Source organism: Rhipicephalus sanguineus, chromosome 5 (assembly GCF_013339695.2).
Source record: "Rhipicephalus sanguineus isolate Rsan-2018 chromosome 5, BIME_Rsan_1.4, whole genome shotgun sequence".
Lineage (NCBI taxonomy): Eukaryota > Metazoa > Arthropoda > Arachnida > Ixodida > Ixodidae > Rhipicephalus > Rhipicephalus sanguineus.
The window spans coordinates 172251916-172270509 of NC_051180.1; the positions used below are offsets into that span (position 1 = coordinate 172251916).

The 18594-nt window shown below is 47.9% G+C and overlaps 1 protein-coding gene across 1 annotated transcript in view; it reads right to left on the bottom strand.

Annotated features, from left to right (window-relative positions):
* The window catches only part of LOC119394442 (serine/arginine repetitive matrix protein 2), a gene marked incomplete at its 3' end in the record, with an annotated part of 123733 nt that overhangs the window by 19906 nt on the left and 85233 nt on the right, over positions 1-18594 (bottom strand). Inside the window, 2 exon segments of the mRNA XM_049415786.1 lie at positions 67-279; positions 11980-12267. Coding sequence (XP_049271743.1) covers positions 67-279; positions 11980-12267 — 501 coding nt within the window.

Below are 18594 nucleotides of genomic sequence, written 5' to 3' on the forward strand. Positions count from 1 at the left end.
ACGTCAAGCGTGCTCTCTTTGCCTCAGTGTGCATGCAGCTACAGATTAGAAATTATTTCAGCTCACCTGCTTTGCCTGAAGGTGGCCGGAGATTGGAGATGTCTGTGAAGGCCGCTTGCGCTTGTGTGCTCCGCTGAACTCCTTTCCTTGAGCTGTGCACCCCGGGCCCGCTGAATTGGTCAAAGGCCCGCCCGAGCCCGACGGCAAAGGGATGCGAGCCCGCCCTGCCCGGCCCGACGTACGATGGTCCAATCCCGGGCCCGGCCCGGCCCGGGATTGCTGCGAAAACAAAGCATAGTTTTCCAGTAATTTGGCATTTTATTGAGCATATCATATATGATCAAACGACACACGGCGAACAGTCTCTATTATACAGATTACAAGTAGACGGCCTCATGCCAACAACAATGGAGTTCGCTCGCGAAAGCCGTCACGTGTATGGGGTATGCCCATGCAAGCGTCAGCTTGCACGAAAGCGATCTACATCGGGTCGCTCGTCGCTGTTGGGTACATTTTCACTCATATGGGATTTGGCATTAAATCTAACGCGAACAGTCGCGTGGCGCTGTCACTAGCTCCGGTGGTGTTACTTCTCTGTTTTTCCAGTGGTAGGAATGCCTTCCAGCATTTGGGAGCAGCCACTGGAGCAGGAAAAATCTGCTTTTGGAGCAGCCACCCCTGTGTTTGGAGCAGGCACGAGCTTTTCATAAAGCACACAGAAGAAGAAAATGTAGCTTTAATTTAATTTAAAGCTCCCTCAGTTTACGTAATCATTTCTATATAGGCAGCAAGCCCACAAAATAAGCACAAAAATAAACAAAAGTAGGATTATGCGCAGAAGCGGTGACACAAAATAGTGAAGGATATTGCGCCAACATGCTGGCTGCAGCATGAAAACTGTTCATAGCAATGCAGTGATCGCACAAATATACCGGGTGTCCCAGCTAACTTGTGCCAAGGGGCTAAAAAATGCAATATATTAGAGGCAGGTGAGTGAAATCAGTTGCGTACTGTTGACCACCACCTTGTGCACTACAGACAATTTTTGTTTTTGTAATTAGTTTGTTAATTAGGATAATTAAGCTATATTGCTGATTATTGACTTTAGACAAGAAATGGGATTTGCAAAGTTCGAGAGCGTCTCCAGCAACTCCCACTGCATTATTTGCGATAAAGAAAGTTTCATGTGTACCATTTTTTCCAAGCTGCAAGAAAAGCCCGCGAAATACCAAAAAAAAAAAAAACCTGTGGCTAATGCATTCACGCGCCGCGATCATGCTGCTCTCAGCAGTGGTTTGAGCGAAAGAAATCAGTTGAGGCTGCAACTACTAATCGGCCTCCGCATCGACGGACCTGGAGAGTCCCGCGCTCTATGCCTTTGCGGGTACGCATAGAGATAGAACAAATGCGAGGTGATGGCCACCGACGAACGCGCCGGTATGACTAATCGATGACAACCTTATCGCAATAAGCATCTTCAGCTGCGTTCTCGGGCACGCGTGTCGCGTAGCACTACTTCAAGCCTACTGCACGCTTTTAAGCCGCCGATCGCTGCTGCCTCGTTGTGCGTAGAGGTGTGCGCCGCCGCCGCCGCCTGTTTTTGCTCACGCCGTTCGCGCCGCCGCCGAAGTCCCGAGAGGGATGACGCCGCCGCCGCCGCCGCGCTATAGTTGCGGCGCGCCGCCGTTTGTCTTTTCTTTTAATATGAACGGGGAATCTGGACATAAATCACCGTTGGAGCTCTTCTCGATGTGTTCATGTAATGGAGTGTCCAGCCGTCGCTGATTCGCGGCAGCTCGTAGGGTGCCTTGATGCGCGTTTTGTTGCGCGTTTTGCACACATCGAGGCACACTAGCAGCTCGGCGAGCAGCGCGCCCTCTGTTTCCAGTTCTTTTCTCATTTTGACATCACGAAGCTTTCACGACTCCCGACACAAGTGAGAGGAACAGAATGCGCTTCAACCTTACGCTTCAACGTTGGAGAAAAAAAATTAGGAGGGAGCGCGCTTAGCGTCCACAAGCCAACCTCCACCGATGCCGCGCCCCTCGTTTCATTCTTTACGGCTGGGGAGTTGTAGCTGAGGAGTTATTCTCGATGTGTCCCCCTAGTGGACTGTTCATTTCGGCTGCGGCTGATTAACTGGAGCTCGGCGAGCAGCGCGCCCCGTTTCCGGTTCTTCTTCCGTAACGTCATTTGGGCATGACGAAGCTTTCACAACTCTCGGCACAAATGAGAGGGACGGAATGGTCCGCCGCGGTGGAACAGTGGTTATGGTGCTCGGCTGCTGACCCATAGGTCGCGGGTTCGACCCCGGCCGCGGCGGTCGCATTTTCGGTGGACGTGAAATGCTAGAGGCCCGTATACTGTGCGATGTCAGTACACGTTAAAGAACGCCAGGTGGTCAAAATTTCCGGATCCCTGCCCTACAGCGTTTCTAATAATCATATCGTCATTTTGGAACGTAAAACCCCAGGGACGTAATGCGCTTCAACGCAACGAACGCAGCCCCCAGATATGCGCTTTGGGAGCACATCTCGGAGACCGTGCATCAACTTTAATAGCGCTAGCTATCGAATTAGGTTCATTCGGCCGCCCGTCTAACGCACCTGTGAAGGTCGGTACGCATTCCGTCCATTCTTCTCAAACATCTGGGATACATTCATATGCAAGTTCAGGCTTGACAAGTTCCTGTTTCTGTACATTTCCTCCCCTTTCTTCTTACGGTGGGAAGGTGCTGGCGGGTTGGTGCGTCGACGTAGTCAAGATCGAGGTGACATCATGGCTCAGCGCTTTTCGAGTAACTGAATGCTCTCTGGCGAAATGGGCTGTGGACATCTCCTTTAGGTGGACACATCGAGAATAGCTCTCCGGAAATGGTATCTTTCTCTTCTTCAGAAGCTTTCCGAGTATTGCCTGACCTCAACTCTGCGGCGTCCTCCAGCCTTAACGGGCGACAACGCAACTCGCTGTATAGCATATTCGAGGAGTATTGGACCTAGGCTCGTAGCCAGAGGAGGGGGGGCTAGGGGCCCGCCCCCCTCCCCGAAATTTTGGTGAAGTATGTGTTTTTACCAAAAATAAATAGAGAAAATAGGTGTTTTTCTCAAATAGTTAAGGTTTTCAGCAAGTGGACCCCCCCCCCCCCCCCGCCGAAAAACATTCCTGGCTACGGGCCTGATTGGACCCAGTACACATTGCATAGATAAATAAAACAGATAAGTAATGTATGTCGATGCATCAGTACACTTTCTTCCGTTTTTACCTGAGTAAATCGATAAATAAATATAGAAGTAAAGATAATGAAAAACTTTGAATAAAAGATAGCTGAGCTAGTTGATAGGTATTCATGTTCAAAAGACACGACGTGCAAAGAGACACAAGAGAGAAACAGAGTTATCTCTCACGCAGACCACCATGCACATCTGAATGATAGGAATCGCCTCTTGCCTAGGAATACGCAGATAAGTATTTGTCTACCTTCTTTTCCGCAGCTGTACGGCTTTTTAGTTGGCAGCTGCGTTTGTGGTATCTTGACTGCTCTCGAGCGCGTTATTCTCTTTTGGCGTTTCTCGCCTTTTTGGCGCACTTCGTGACGCCACAATAGTGATTCACGTGACATCATTAGCGTACGCGCTCTCGATTTTTCAATATACGAGAAATGTCCGTTGTGAATTGTCTCCCACCCTTTCTTCCTTGTCTCGCGTAACTATATATCATGCGCAACCAACTGATTTCGCTCCCTTTTGTGCGTTTCCGACTGAGCAAGCGGAGATAACATGGCGTAGCCGACAAGCGCGAAATCCTGACAGGCTCAACGCTTAGTGCCGACATTGAAAGCGTGCTTTATGAAGAAATATGTGGCGCGAGGAGATATCGCCTGTAAGAAGGGTAGTGAAGTCGAGAACGAAACCGATGGAAAAGGAGTCGGATTATTTGGTTCTTCCAACGGACGAACTCTTTACAGTGGAGATGATGCAGCTCTCCAGAAAAAAAAAACGAGCCCTTTTCCACGATTTTTCTATATTTTTTTAATTGCGATAACAATTACATGGACACTCTGGACAGGTTTTCACCGTCGCCGTACTGTTCCGCATAAAGTCCAAATCGACAATAGCGCTGCGCGCATCGTATGTTGTACCCGCAAGTAAAAGCTGTCGAGCGCCCGCGAGGAACACGACTGAAGCAAATATGAAACAAGCAGGCCTACTCTGTCGCACAAAGGGCGCATGAGATGACCTCAATCCGCGTGTGATGCCTGCCGTTAATTGCTCTTCAACCAGAAAGGAAACGCCTCGCCTGTTTTTCACTGGGCGAAGGAGCATGAAGGGATGCCGGGGAAGGGGGGGGGCTGCGGGGCTCGAGCAGCAACTGTGAACTGTGACTATAAGGAAACGGTCGCTATGTCGGCAGACATCAGCAAACGGCTCGTATACCCTTCTACGCACTGGGATTTCAGCGCTTCGTGCTGTGTCCACTGATACGAAAAATTCACGAAAACCGCTTCTTTCCCGGGTACGGCAGTATACCCATACACCACAGTTTTCTAGAGTTACGCGAGATTGGGCAAAAACAGTTAGCTGCTAGCCTTATTTCGTAAGACATAGCGACATGTTGCTATCGCGTCCACTGTTTTACTATTTCGGTGAAACAGATCTTTTCTAAATATCCAGGGGCAAAATTCTCTCCCCACCACCTCTTAAATCTTTTCCTCCCCGCCCCCCCCCCCCCTCCCACGCCACGCCACCGCCGATCCGATCAACCCCGCGCCTGCCCGCGCCGTTCAAGCGCCACCGCCGGAGGTGGAAACACCGCCGCGCCGCCGCCGGCGTTTTCGGGATCGGCGCACATGTCTAGTTGTGCGGGACCGCGTTCAAGCGCGCACCGCTTTGTAGAAACGAAAGCAGCTCGCTGTTGCGGAGCTGAGCGTTGCGGGTCGTGCACCTAGAAACCTTTTAAATGTGAACATATTCGACAGAGATCTGTCTGGCTGGGTGAAAATTCATACGAAAAAATAATAAACTCTCCAGCCACTTATAGTGCAAAGTTGCTAAAGTTAAAATTTAAGAACTATAACCTTGCTGCATCGACGCTATTACGATAAACATACGCACAAGGCACAGCAAGCCAAGCGCTGTTGTAAGCATAATGCACGTTTTTATTAGGCGACAACCCAAACTCACCTCCGTCCACGGCCAGGACATGCTGTGCATCGCTTGCAGAAAGCTAACGTTGCGGCGTGGTTGCGGCTTTGCAACTGATAATCAGTTGGATTGCGTTGGCTGTCACAACGGCTGGGGCTCTAGTGGCACCATTAACAAATGCAGCAGCGCAAATGTACAAGGTGGCGACCATGACGTACTTCTGCTCACGAAGCGCGCTGTCCGCGAAACATTATTTTTGGCTACAAAACCATGTTGTGGCGCATCAATGGCGCAAATGAGGCAAAAAAGACCCTTTTGGACCAGTGTGGAGCAGAAATTTCCAGTTGGCGCAGATTGGCGCAATTTGCGCAGGTTTCCCACCACTGTTTTTCTGAGTGCAACAGAGGCAGTGGTTTGCGTGCTCCCCTTTTGTGTAAAGTAGCGAATGGAAAGGAAAAGCGGTAAAGGGCGGTCACGGAAAAAGCGCTGTATGCGTGCTGGAAAACAATTCCCACTCATTCTCTATATTTCGGGCTTGAGTCGGGCTTTGCGCCGGGCCCGAGCCCGGCCCAATAAAACTCCAAGTAGCCCGAGAAAATACGTCGGCCCACCGACGAAAAATACTACGTCGGCCCACCCAAGCCCGGCCCGCGGGCCGGGTCGGGCTCGGGCTACCCGGAGCCCGTGCACACCTCTAGCTAGCATGCTCTCTAGCTTCGATGCTGCAGTATCTGTCACACTTTGTCGTTCCCAGCTTTCTATGGTAGCCTGGTCTTCGGTTTCGGGCACTGTGCAGATGTCTGGGCATGAGTGACCAGCAGGGACAATCTCGTGAACGTCAACCCCGGCTGGGCACACATTGCCTATTTGCAATTCGGTGTCCGCTGCTGCCAGCTTCACTCTGTTGGTGTCTTCAGAGCTCAGAATAGGCGCACCGAATTCTGGTGATGCCTGAGACGCTTGCGTGGTGCCCTCACTGTAAAATGCAGAAGAGCTTTCACTGAGTTGCAGCACGCAGTCCTCACTCACCTCACTGTTCGCAAGTGTAGGGGATGTACCAGTCGGGCATCCGCTTAATAAAGCGTGACGACCTCCCCTCGGCTCACCACCCTGACACAGGGCGCGGCTCCCGTGCGGGCGCGTTCAATAAACAGTTCGTTGCTTGTCAGCGTCTTGTGCGGTAGTGTCCTTCATCTAAGCAAACTAGAACATGGTGTCAGAAGTGGGATAGTCAGACCCAGCACTGAGCAGTGGCGCACCGACGGGGGGGGTTTGGGGTTGTAACCCCCCCTGATGCCGACCCGACCCCCCCCCCCCCCGTAACTGCTTCACGGTCATTGTCACCAAGAATCCAACGTACACGTTCAGGGGGCCTTGTTAACGTTATCATTTCAATTCAAGAGGTGGTTTCAGGTCGAATTTCCTTCATTTAATGTGTTGTATTCGGTCATCTACTCCTAAACAGAAAGAGCGAAAACCGCAAGTTCTGTGACTCTGTGTTCACTTCCAGTGAAGCAGTTTTGGGCGAAAGAGAAGATGCTTTCACGGGTCGTCGGTTTGACCCCTCTTCTTTTCCTGCCCCCTCTGATTTTCAACAGAGCAAGGAGATAGTTCGGAATCTTCGAAGCAAGCTATTGTTATTTTTCATTTATTTGATTCTCGGGGGAAGTCTAAGACGGGACGGTGTACAATGATAATGCGGCGCGTGACTTAGCCACAAACGTCGGTGCACAGAGCATGTGGCATCAAAAAGTATTACGTATAGCAGCTAACCCAGCAGTGTACGCAGTGCTACATACATGTATACGTCCAGAACAGGAGTTTGCAGTGTTGTTTACCGTTTATAACATTATTATCCGGTTCACACAGGTTCACACCTGCACACACGCAAATTATATTTGATTACTGGGACGCTTCTAATGCAATTAGAGATTAGAATATCAAGTGCCTAAATACCATCAAATTGTCGGTGTCACATGGCTTGGTTTAATGGCACTAATGGCGCGACGACGAAGTTGCGCAACAAGTATATGTTTCTTTTGCCTCGAATGTGCAACTTTTTCAAATTCTGCGTCATAAAACTCATTTTATAGAAATAACAAGCATTTTCATGTACACTCAATTCCTATATATATATATATATATAGTTGAAGAAATGAAGGAGCACACTTACGAAAATTGCATATTTTTGCTCATTTACGTTTCGGCCGTGGCACGGCCTTCGTCAGAATGCCGTGCCACGGCCTTCGTCTCATTCTGACGAAGGCCGTGCCACGGCCGAAACGTAAATGAGTAAAAATATGCAATTTTCGTAAGTGTGCTCCTTCATTTCTTCAACTACATGTGCACCGGACCTTCAGAACTTTCTTTTGAATTATATATATATATATATATATGCGTGCGTGCGTGTGTAAGTATGTATGTATAAAGGAAAGAGGACTTTTAAGGGCTTGTCTTTCTTTGTTAGACACGCTATTAATGTGAACTAACATTTGTAGTAATCAGGATATAAATGTGAAGAAAGTAAAGTGGACGAAAAGATAACTTGCCGCCGGAAGGGACCGAACCTGCGATAAATATATGCGAAATGTGATTTATTAATGTTTCGGCTGGTGAAGTCAGCCTTCGTCAGAATGAACGCGTTTATATATATATACATATATATATATATAATATATATATATATATATATATATATATATATATATATATATATACACACTTTAGTGTAACATGATTCTGCTCCGTTTATCTACTTAAAAAAGAGAAAAGGTTATCTAGTTTAATGATAGAGTTTTCAAAAAAAAATAATTACACGCGCTTTTCACAAGTACTAAAAGCCAATTACAGTTACATAACTTAGAATTAAGACGTCTTCTGTTTAAAAGTTCTATTTCTTTTAAATCTTATCTGAAATATATATCATGGGCTCCGAGTTTCTAGCACTGCTTGGCACGAAAAGAAATGGTATTACTCCGGTTTTTCTCTCAAAAGCTTTTAAATAATATTAGCGCTTTATTTTGTTGCTGAACGTTCTTTCTGGCCACTCTTCCTCTGCAAATATAATAATGTAAAAACGATGCAATGGCTCTCTGCCCTTGTGTTAAGTATTGTAGCAGCTAAGTATTAGAACATGAACGCTGGAACTGCGATAAAAATGTTCTCTTTCCTCCAACACATGCCGTACAAGTAAAAAAAAAAAGGTATGCCGAAACGTAGCGTTTCCCTGACGCTCAATAAACGAGTGCTGACACCTGGTACTCTTTAATCTAACCTTTCACAAGTTTTGTTCATTTCTTACCCGGAGAGATGTCGCTAATTGAAAATAATTTCTTTCCGCCCGCCGTCCAGCATGGCTCCCCCATTCCCACTCCCATGTATTATCAATAAAGTTAATTCCTCCTCCCCCTCCTCGCGTGCAGTTCTGAGGTTTCCACTTCGCGGTGAAATTTATCGAGCGACTGTCAAACCCGTGTCAATAACTGACATTAAACTGGGGGAGGTGGGCGGAGGGCAAGATTGGGAGGGGAATATTTAAGAGGTGGGCGGTCGCGCCCACCGCCGGTCCCCCTTGGCACTTTGCCCCCGATGACAACTGCTTATATAACAACTGCTTATATAACACATATGCAGCTCTTCAACATATTATGTGTGTGCGTTTAAAATATATACAAATCTTTAGCGTCATTTTGTAACGTGTCGCTCAGTAAAAAAAGTAACGCCACAGTCACCTACCCGCCGCATGCTTCGCATAACATCGATTCCCACGGTACGTGGTATCTGCCAAATTTTTCCACATGTCGGTTTTTTTAAGTGGTCCTGAAATGAGAGGGCATAGCCCAGCCAGTTTATGCGGCGCTGAGAAAAACTGTAGGTAAAATCTACCTATTTGCCACATTTTTTTTTAAATTGTGTGCCACTTTGTGCACATACGGCACCACTTCCGGCCTTTTTTTCTGCATGGCCAGAGCAAGGCCTCTTCTTCCCCCTCAGTTTCTGAACCCAGCCTCCTGTAGGCGCTCAATCTGGCTATTAAAACTATCCTGAGCCAAGTGAACGTAGGACTTTGCAGGGCACCGACTCAAGGCATTGCGAGGGAATAGCTCGTTTTACAACCTTTCTATGAGCAGAATGAAAGGGTAAAAGCCCTTTTTGAGCTCGCAGAGAGTACTTCCAGCAAATATGCTGCCCCCTTAAAGGCATATTAAGATCTAAAAATTGCAAGGTGTCATTGTTAGGAAGCTCATGGGTGAAGCTTAAAGGCCAACTCCGGCGATTTTTCGAGGTCGATGGATCTCAATGAAATTCGCTGGGTACGTTCCTTTGTACGTTCCCGTCATTTATGCCAAATTACAGGCTTGAGACGTGCGCAGATTGTTTGCAAATGAATTTTAAAGATTGTCTGCAAATGCCCTCCTGGCTTCCCACAATTATTGACAACATTGCGTCTGTGACGTCAGTATTGGGAAGGCGGCGGAAGTGACGCAGCCGAGGGCACCGCTAACTTCGGCGCTTCGGCCGCTAGAGCGAGCGTCTGCTGTGCACAAGGCGACAGACAGCATTGGTTTGGCCGGCGCTTCGCTGGTCGTCCCGGCTGTCACAGTTTTCATACTGCGCGCCGGCGTGACCGGCATGCCTTGTACGACTTCCGGTTCGTTCGTAACAACGTCTACGTCATACGTAGACAGTACACTCGGTTGGGTTTCGGTTTCGGTGATGCGCTTTTTTGCTTATTTAAAATTATTTTCCAATTTGCCGAGTATTTCTGCTATCGGGCCCGTAACAGGAGCGTCTCAGGAGCATAAAAGCACCATTACTTTGACATGGCCTAAAAATCGCCGGAGTTGGCCTTTAAGCCCTTTCCATGTCGTCTAAACGGGTTTAAAATATCCTCAACAGCACTTGTATTCGTCTGGAAGGTATTATAATCTTCAAAAATGGACAGCGGGAAATCGACAAGGACTAAGAAGGAACACAGATATACAGGACAGGCGCTACTCGCAACTAAGCTTTATTCAGAAAAGTCTCCCTACATATATATACACAGCCGAGTGGCGCGCGCAGGCGTAATGCACCACAGTCAACAACGCTGATCACGACTGGGAGAGCAAAACATATTCACATCATAACCAAGTTTCTAAGAACAGTTTTTTCTTACTGCGCAGAAAGTACATGTTTTGCGCAACCCCAAAGTTCTTCCATGCAAGCGGGGGCAAATCGAGGGCATCTTGTTGGGAGCAGACATTACGACACGCACCCCATACCTACTCGCCGCGTTCTTCAATCCACGTTCGGGGTTGCGCAAAACATGTACTTTTTGTACGGACGAGAAGAATAGGTATGTTCATTGTAAATCTTGTGCTGTTTATAGGTTGCCATTATCATGCACGAGGGTATAATAGCACAATCCGGGCGGTGCGTTAATGTTAACTAAATTAACACCTATCATCGTTAACGGCTTCCGGAGGATTACATTTGCTGGCTCACTGTGGCTGCCAGCCCATGGCCATCGGGACAAGTGCACTAGGGAGGTGATGGAAGCATTTTACATTGAAAGGGAAGCGAAAGGGCGCGTCAGCAAACCGCCGGTTTCTTTTGGTGAGAAAGAGGTTAGATACCTGGATTCAATGCTGCCGCGTTAATAGCGTTTATTTTTTTTAATGCTATGCAAGTTCTTATTAGACGGGTTGTTGTTCTTTTTATCAGATTTTCTTACAAATGTATAGATTCGTCATGAGTTGTTAGTTGTGTAGATCTGGTTCGCTCTGCTGTGCAGACGATATGGAGTGTCATTTGACCGAGTCAGCTGCTGTATATGCATGTACAGGTCGGTCCACTGTTAAAGGGAACACTCGAATGAGCCCCCTTCATTTTGCTGGCCCCCTCATTCCAAGTGGATGTGGAAACGTTGTTCGTTCAAGGTACTGGTCTGTCAAAGGGAGTCGGAACTGTCAACCACCAGTAGTCTTATGTAAATCTAAGCCACTGTACTGTTGCAAGAGAGCGATATCCTGACATGCCCTGAACGCAATTGTTCCCTTTAACAGTGGACCGACCTGTACATGTGTTTTCCGATAAATTTTAGTTGCGAGTCAGCGCCTGTGCCGTGTTTTCCTCCTTAGTCCTCGTTAATTTTTCGCGCTGTTTTTTTCTTCGCAATGTTAAATCACCAACTAGCCCAAGTTTCTCTTCTAGTGTTACTACTAGTTAGTGACAGTTTCACCTGACGAGCTCACTTGTAAAAACCAGTTAAAAATGTACACATGTTTGTTCGTTTGCTCGACAGTGTGGACTGCGTCCGTGTGTTCGATGAGCGCGGTTTCATCATGAGACCCCACAGTACCAACTAGGCCCACCAGAAGTTTTATTGAGGCAGAAGCAAGCCCGTGAGAGGGGAAAAAAGAAAGAAAAAAATCTTTGACGCACCGGTGGAGGTTTGTTCCCACATATCGGTGTCCGCTACTGATACGTCCTGACATGGTTTTCGTCAGAAGCTGATTATTTAGAGAAAATACGCTGCTCTGTTTAGCACGTGTGCACAGGAGGGCACAGTTTTCTAATTCTGGTTAGCAGAATCAAGTTCTTTCTCGACCAAAACGCACGCTTAGAAGTATGTTTTTAAATTTTTTCCGCACCATCTGTTCAAGTAAAAAAGAACTCCACAAAACGAATTAGGTTAAGTTAAGAGCATAGCCCCGAACTGCTTCTTTCAGCATGAACGAGCCCCGCTTGTTTTTGGTAGGGAAAGGGTTTAAGCAAAACAGACAACTCTGATGCTTCCCTGTACAGGGCATTTGGAGCTAGATTGCCAAGAGCAGTTCATTGATATTTAGCTCACCTTGGCTCTATGTGGGGATCCTTGTGGTGAGCCATCTTCAGCTGGTGCGCGCCTCTTGAGGATGCTTATTGGAGGACCAGTGTTGCCCCCATCGTCGGCCGATTGTTGCACAAAGGACACATTGGCTGTGTGACGGCGTGTAGAAGAGCGAACGCTCCGCATGGCTGCATCCTGCATGCCGCGGTTGCGGGATCGAGCTCCTGAAGAACCCGACCACCGAGGTCGCGGCTTGCCTCCAGCTGCATCTGGTGGTGGAGAAGAGCTCCTCTGCACCTGTTCTTGCTGTACCTGATAAAGCAGCAATGCAGATTCAGAAAACTCTGAAAATGGCATCAAACAGACTTATAACATGGCACAAATGTCCAACAGCCAGAGCTCGTCAGCAAGACTGGCCACACCACCTTGTCACCCCAATGAAATCGTGTTTGCTGTTGCTGCATGCAAAATATACATTCGGAGGACACCATTGCACAGTTACTAATGGCACATGTATAGCACCCTCTTAATACCTCTTTTCAGGTAACTGAGTACACACCATTGCTGGCCTAAAGGAAAAAAACATAAGCACATTTAACAACCTCTCATAAGTCAAGAGGTGTTCTGACTTGACAACCAGAACTGGACCTTGTCCTTGCCCGGGAGCCATTGTCATCACCACTGGGTGACAACAGTGTTGTACACGTTCCCCTAAAAAGCTCATTCCTCCTTAATCTCGGAATGAGTTCCTCTTACCAGTTCCTTTATTGTGAAGGAAACGCGTTTCAGTTACACTTCGAAGATTGGGATGAGTTGTTACTTTAACTTTATATTTGATTATTTAAATAAAAATGTAGTTAAAATGTAGTTAAAAATTAAAATGTAAATTAAAATAATCCACAGAAAGTGAGCCACTTAAATCTCACATTGGACTACGTATATTATATCAACTTGAACATCCAATACAGCAGGTTACCCACGGGTAACAAGAATCCAAAGAAACGCGCCTAAAGGAATTTTTTCAGGCAGCATGCATCGGACGTACTACAGACATGTCTAACTGCTACATTGGTGCTCGCCTCTTACAAGAGCAATACATATACCACTTTCCAGTTCAGTCTTCAGATGCGCAAAAAGAAAGCTACTCCCATGCACCAATATGACTAATTTCCTGCTCACAATACATCATCAGAATGAACAATACACCGTTTTTCACTGATTGTTGATTCGATATCACAGTTTCAGTGGGAGAAAAATGTCCAGATTACACTTTCACATGCTGGCAAAGAACTGGCTTGCTACATTGTGGACAAGCGATTTGCTGCCGACCATTTTTCAGGTGAAAATATTATTGTCACGTGCCCGTGATGGTGTTGGTGGTACGTAATAACGAATGGATTCAGCATAGCTCGGCACACTCACTCATGAGTGCACTCACTCACACTCATTTGAACGTTGTGAGTATGAACGTGAGTGCTCATGAGTGTGAGTGGACGTGAGTGTGAACGTGAGTGAGCACTCATGAGTGTGAGTGGACGTGAGTGTGAACGTGAGTGAGCACTCATGAGTGTGAATAGTCGTGAGTGTGAACGTGAGTGAGCACTCATGAGTGTGAGTGGACGTGAGTGAGCACTCATGAGTGTGAGTAGTCGTGAGTATGAACGTGAGTGAGTGCTCATGAGTGTGAGTGTGAACGTGAGTGAGCACTCATGTGGGTGAGTAGGCGTGAGTGTGAACGTGAGTGAGTACTCATGAGTGCGAGTACCGTATTTATTCGAAAATAGGTCGGGCACGAATATAGGTCGACCCCTACTTATAGCGCTCTACGAGAAATAAAAAAAATATTCGAAAATAGGTCGACCCTTGTTTTTTTTAGAAACAGGAAAATTGAAACATAGCACACCTTTATTTACAATTAACTTAGCGCCCTAGTCGCTGCCGGGAGTGTCATGTTCGTCAGATGTGCAAGGAAGGTTGTCGGATTCTTCGCAGGCATCCTCGGCATCCCAAATGACGTCGACTTCGCTGCCATCGATTGCGTTGGAAATGCAGCACTTTTTAAAGCCAGTCACGATAATTTCCGCTGGCAAGTCTTTCCGCGCGTCCTTCACCCACGTCGCAACTTCACTGAGGGAAGCCCTTCTCGTGGCGTCCCGTCGGTGTCATTGCAGCATCCTCCTTCATGAGCCACTCTCTGTAACTCTTCGCCACCCGGTCCTTAATGTAGCCGGGACGTCATACCTAGCGGTATGACGACCAGGTCTGTTGGCCTTCTGCAGGGCCTCCTTGACACCCGGAGCCTCAGTTCTTTTTCAAGAGCGTCATGCCTGCCAGTTGCTGGGCCGCGAATAGCACGACGCTATCCATTGCACGCGAACAGTCGGTCCCGCTGCTTCCGCCAACCCCTAATCAACTTTTACGTCGAACTCACGCTGAGCGGCACAATTGCTGGAATTCTCGGCAAAAAGTATCACTTGACGCTTGAAGTCAGCTGTGTAGCTCTACCGACGTGACACCGTCGCAACCGCGCATATGCAAATGCGAACCGTCACGTCAGATCAAACAACAAACAAAGAGTGAGGCCTTAGGCCAGTGCCAGTGCGGCTGCGCGTCGGCAGGCAGCACGGCTAGGGGGCTAGGGACTTCACGGCCTACCTAGGGAAATCACGGGTTCCAGCGCAAACATGGCAGAGCGGCTGCATTTCGCGGGGGTTTTGAAAAGGCGGTGTGCAGCTATTGCACAAATAACTTAAATACTCATGAGTGTGAGTAGATGTGAGTATGAACGTGAGTGAGTGCTCATGAGTGTGAGTGGACGTGAGTGAGTACGCATGAGTGTGAGTAGGAATGAGTATGAACGTCAGCGAGTGCTCATGAGTGTGAGTGGACGTGAGTGTGAACGTCAGTGAGCACTCATGAGGGTGAGTATAGGCGTGAGTATGAACGTGAGTGAGTGCTCATGAGTGTGAGTAGTCGTGAGTTTGAACGTGAGTGAGCACTCATGAGGGTACTATTAGTGTGAGTAACTGAGTACACTCTAAGAAAAAAAAGAGTCAAAAGAGGGACACGGCCGTGTGACTCTCTTCGGGTGTCCATTTGATCCCTTATGGAAGGTAGATGAGATAAAGATAGCATTTGGGCTGGAGTCACGGGACTCTCCTGAAGCGTGTTTCGATTGGCTTCCGCGATGAAGGCGCCGTCGTATGCGCCATACGTATCGCGCGTTTGCCGTTCGGCGCCGTTCTGGCGCGGTGGCTCGCCTCCCTCGCCTACGGCGCCAGCCGGGCTGGCGCCGCGCCTCGACCTTCTCTCTCAGTCTGCTCGGTCTCTTGGAGTGCGTTGCTGGCGTTGTGCGTTGCGTCGGTTGCGCGGGTTGCGTCAGTTGCCTGTCGTGCAGTTTTGTGTTCGATCAAAAATGCGCATCTTTGGTGGCGTTGACGCCAGGCTCCGTGCTCGAAGTCACGCTAGGAGGGCGGAATATTCATCGAGCCGCGGACACGGACAACGTGCGCCCGTTAACGGGGAGTGTACTGCTTTCGTAGGTACTAATTATACAGCTTTAGCTGGGCGTCTGCAGCAGCTCTGCGGAAGTTATCTGCCAGCCATTTCCAACAGCAGCCTGTGTCCGCGGTGCTGTTGCGGATGCTCAACTAAAGCTGTCACCGTTATGCGCGTTGCTGTAAAGCTCCCGTAAAATGAGAGATGCAAACAATTATCAAGGGTCATTTTTTGCTGATCGCACATTGTGTCTGCACTGCTGAAGGTGCAAGATATCGTTTTGAGATGCGCTTTAGTCTACTTCATAACAACATTTCTATCAACCTTGAGTGTGCAGCGTGCTTCCGCGCGTGGGAACGTGAAAAAAAAAGCCCTTCTACAGAACGCTTAGACGCACTATATATTATGGTTTTTCTTGGCTTAAAGACGCTAAATGAGGTGCAGATATAGTAGGATGCTTCCCGCACGTACGCGTTGGTCACTTAAGTTGGACACGCCTCGCCGGTAAGGTGAAAAAGCGAGAGACTTGTTGCGGTCGCCACCGTGCACTTTTTTCCTTGGTTTCTGTTTGCTGTTTTCATGGCTCGCGAACATCTGCGATGACGCTATAAAAGAATCAAGTGAATTTACGTGATTGTGGGAGTTATGTGCGCTGATTCTAGCATATTGTCTGATCTCGGCGTAGACGGCGTCCGCGCGCGCTGGGTGTCGTTCGGTGCTCGTACTCGAATGTGTTTGCTAAGTATTTAAGGATGAATTACGTTTGTAAAACATGCGGTCAGTAACCCCTCACGGCGTGCCCCTGACTGCCGGAGGATGTGCTTGGGTGTCGGAATATGCTGGCGCAAAGCCGTGCTTATTCTGAAACCAAGTTTTGAAGCGATTTCTCAGAAAAGAAATGCTTTCATTCGTGCATAGCCAGTGCCGACGCGACGGCGAGCCCCGGCGCCGCGCCAGGCAGCGTACGCGAACTGCGTGAACCGCGCCGGACGGCAGGCAGCCACGCGACCACGCGATGTATATGATGCATACGGCGGCGTCTTCGACACGCTAGCCGATCGAAACGCGCTGCAAGAGTGACAACTGACTCTTGCAGAAAACTTAAATATCATTTTCTGATTCTACCTTCCAAAAGGGGTCAAATGAATTACCGAAGAGAGTCGATGCCGTGACCCCCTTTTCACCTTTTTTTTTTTCTTGGAGTGTAGCACTGTTTCGACTATTAATTTTCCTGGGACCGGTGACGTTTGCAACACCACCACGAGCAACCTTTTTGCTAATACCAGAGAAAGTAAGAGTCCGCCGCGGTGGTGTAGCTGTTATGGTACTAGGCTGCGGACCCGAAGGTCGCGGGTTCGACCCCGGCCGCGGCGGTCGCATTTTGATGGAGGCGTGGTGGTAGAGGCCCGTGTACTGTGCACGTGCACGTTAAAGAACACCAGCTGGTCAAAATTTCCGGAGCCCTCCACTGCGGCACGCCTCATAATCATATCGTGGTTTTGGCGCGTTAAACCCAGATACTATTATTATCAGAGAAAATAGGTGAACGCTCAACAACAGTATTTCGCCAAGTAACATAGTGGTGTTCCAGTTTCTACAGTCTACTAATTCTATTTGATCACTGGAGTTAGTAATACTGACGCGTTGTCGTTTATTATTTTTTGTAGTTTTGGAGAATTTACTTATGCTTGCCTTCGTGATTTACCTTCAAATTGCTGTTTCGTAAATCAGTGTGGTGAAGGTATTGTTCATTGTTCCACGTCCATATTTTCTTCTTGTTCTAAAGCATCGTGCGATTTGTCTGGGAAAATCCTAAATTTGTTTTGATCCTGACTGTATCTATATTGGCCTGTCTCTTGCCGGTTTACATTACTTTTTTTTCTCTTCAGATTGAGCGCAATTTTCGGCATCACTAATCACTACATTTTACTTTGGCTATAGCAAAAACATTTCATGTTGATACTCCGCAAACTGCGAAAACTAAGAGCTGGAAATGACATCACAGGACAACCTGTATCTGTGCCAGTTCGTAGTCCGTAGAGGTCGGGCTGCTCCGTAAGTTTACGTCTTTCATAATACTTTCTCACGTATCCCAGACTTCTCACATGTACTTAAAAGCAAAAAATGTAGAAAAAAAAGACGCGATCATTCTGTGCGTTACGGCCTCTGTCTTGACGTCGGGACAATATGATAAAGAGGTTTTGGCTACCTCAGCACAATGGCTTTGAAGGAACCGAGGGACCGTGAATATCCTAGAAACCAGGAAAAAGATTCACAGTGCCCCTGATGCATTCTCCTAAGACGGTTTGAATACCAAAGCCATCGGGTGCGACTATTTTACCATGCAATTTATATCGCACAAGCGCCACTTTGCTTTTTCTTTTTCACACGAAGGCCGCAAAGGCGAAGGTAGCGCACAGTTTCACGCTTGTGAGGTCACTAGATTTTTTGAGCCAGCCTTTCGTGCTTCGCGTGAGACATGAAAGGCTTTCGCCTTAATAAATTATGAGTTTGTGATGACATTTTGACCCTTGCGCATAATGAGGTAGGTGGTAATGAACTTTAAATTATTTAGAGTCCAACGAGGAATCACTGGCCCGGGCTAGGCCTCCAGGAGCCGTCGCCCGGGGAACATCGTGCGACGTCCTCGGTGATAGCCCTGGCTCGCTGGACAGCCCAGATCTGGTCCACTAGATGTGGGCTGAGAAGGGCGGCTCACCACCGCTCAGCCAGTCGTCATGGGGTACACACTCCCTCGTCCGGGTAGTGGCGGCGAATACCGCACTCGCACTTCCAAAGTATGTGTGCCATGTCGGCTGTCTCGTGCCCGCACCACGGACAGCCGGGTGACGGGTGGAGCGACGGACACAGCCTGTTCAGATGCTGAGGATATTCGAATGTGTCAGTTTGCACCAGTGTTGTACACGTTACTCTAAAACAGGAACGACAGCTCATTCCTCGTTCCTTCCCAATTTTGAAACGAGTTCCCGTTACAAGTTCCCCTAACGCGAAAGGAACGCGTTCCAGTTACATTGCCAAATTGGAACGTGTCGTTACATTAACGTTAAATGTTACTTTTTAATCAAAATATAGTGTCGGATAATCCTGAGGTGAAATGAAGTGAGCAATATGTAGCTCACA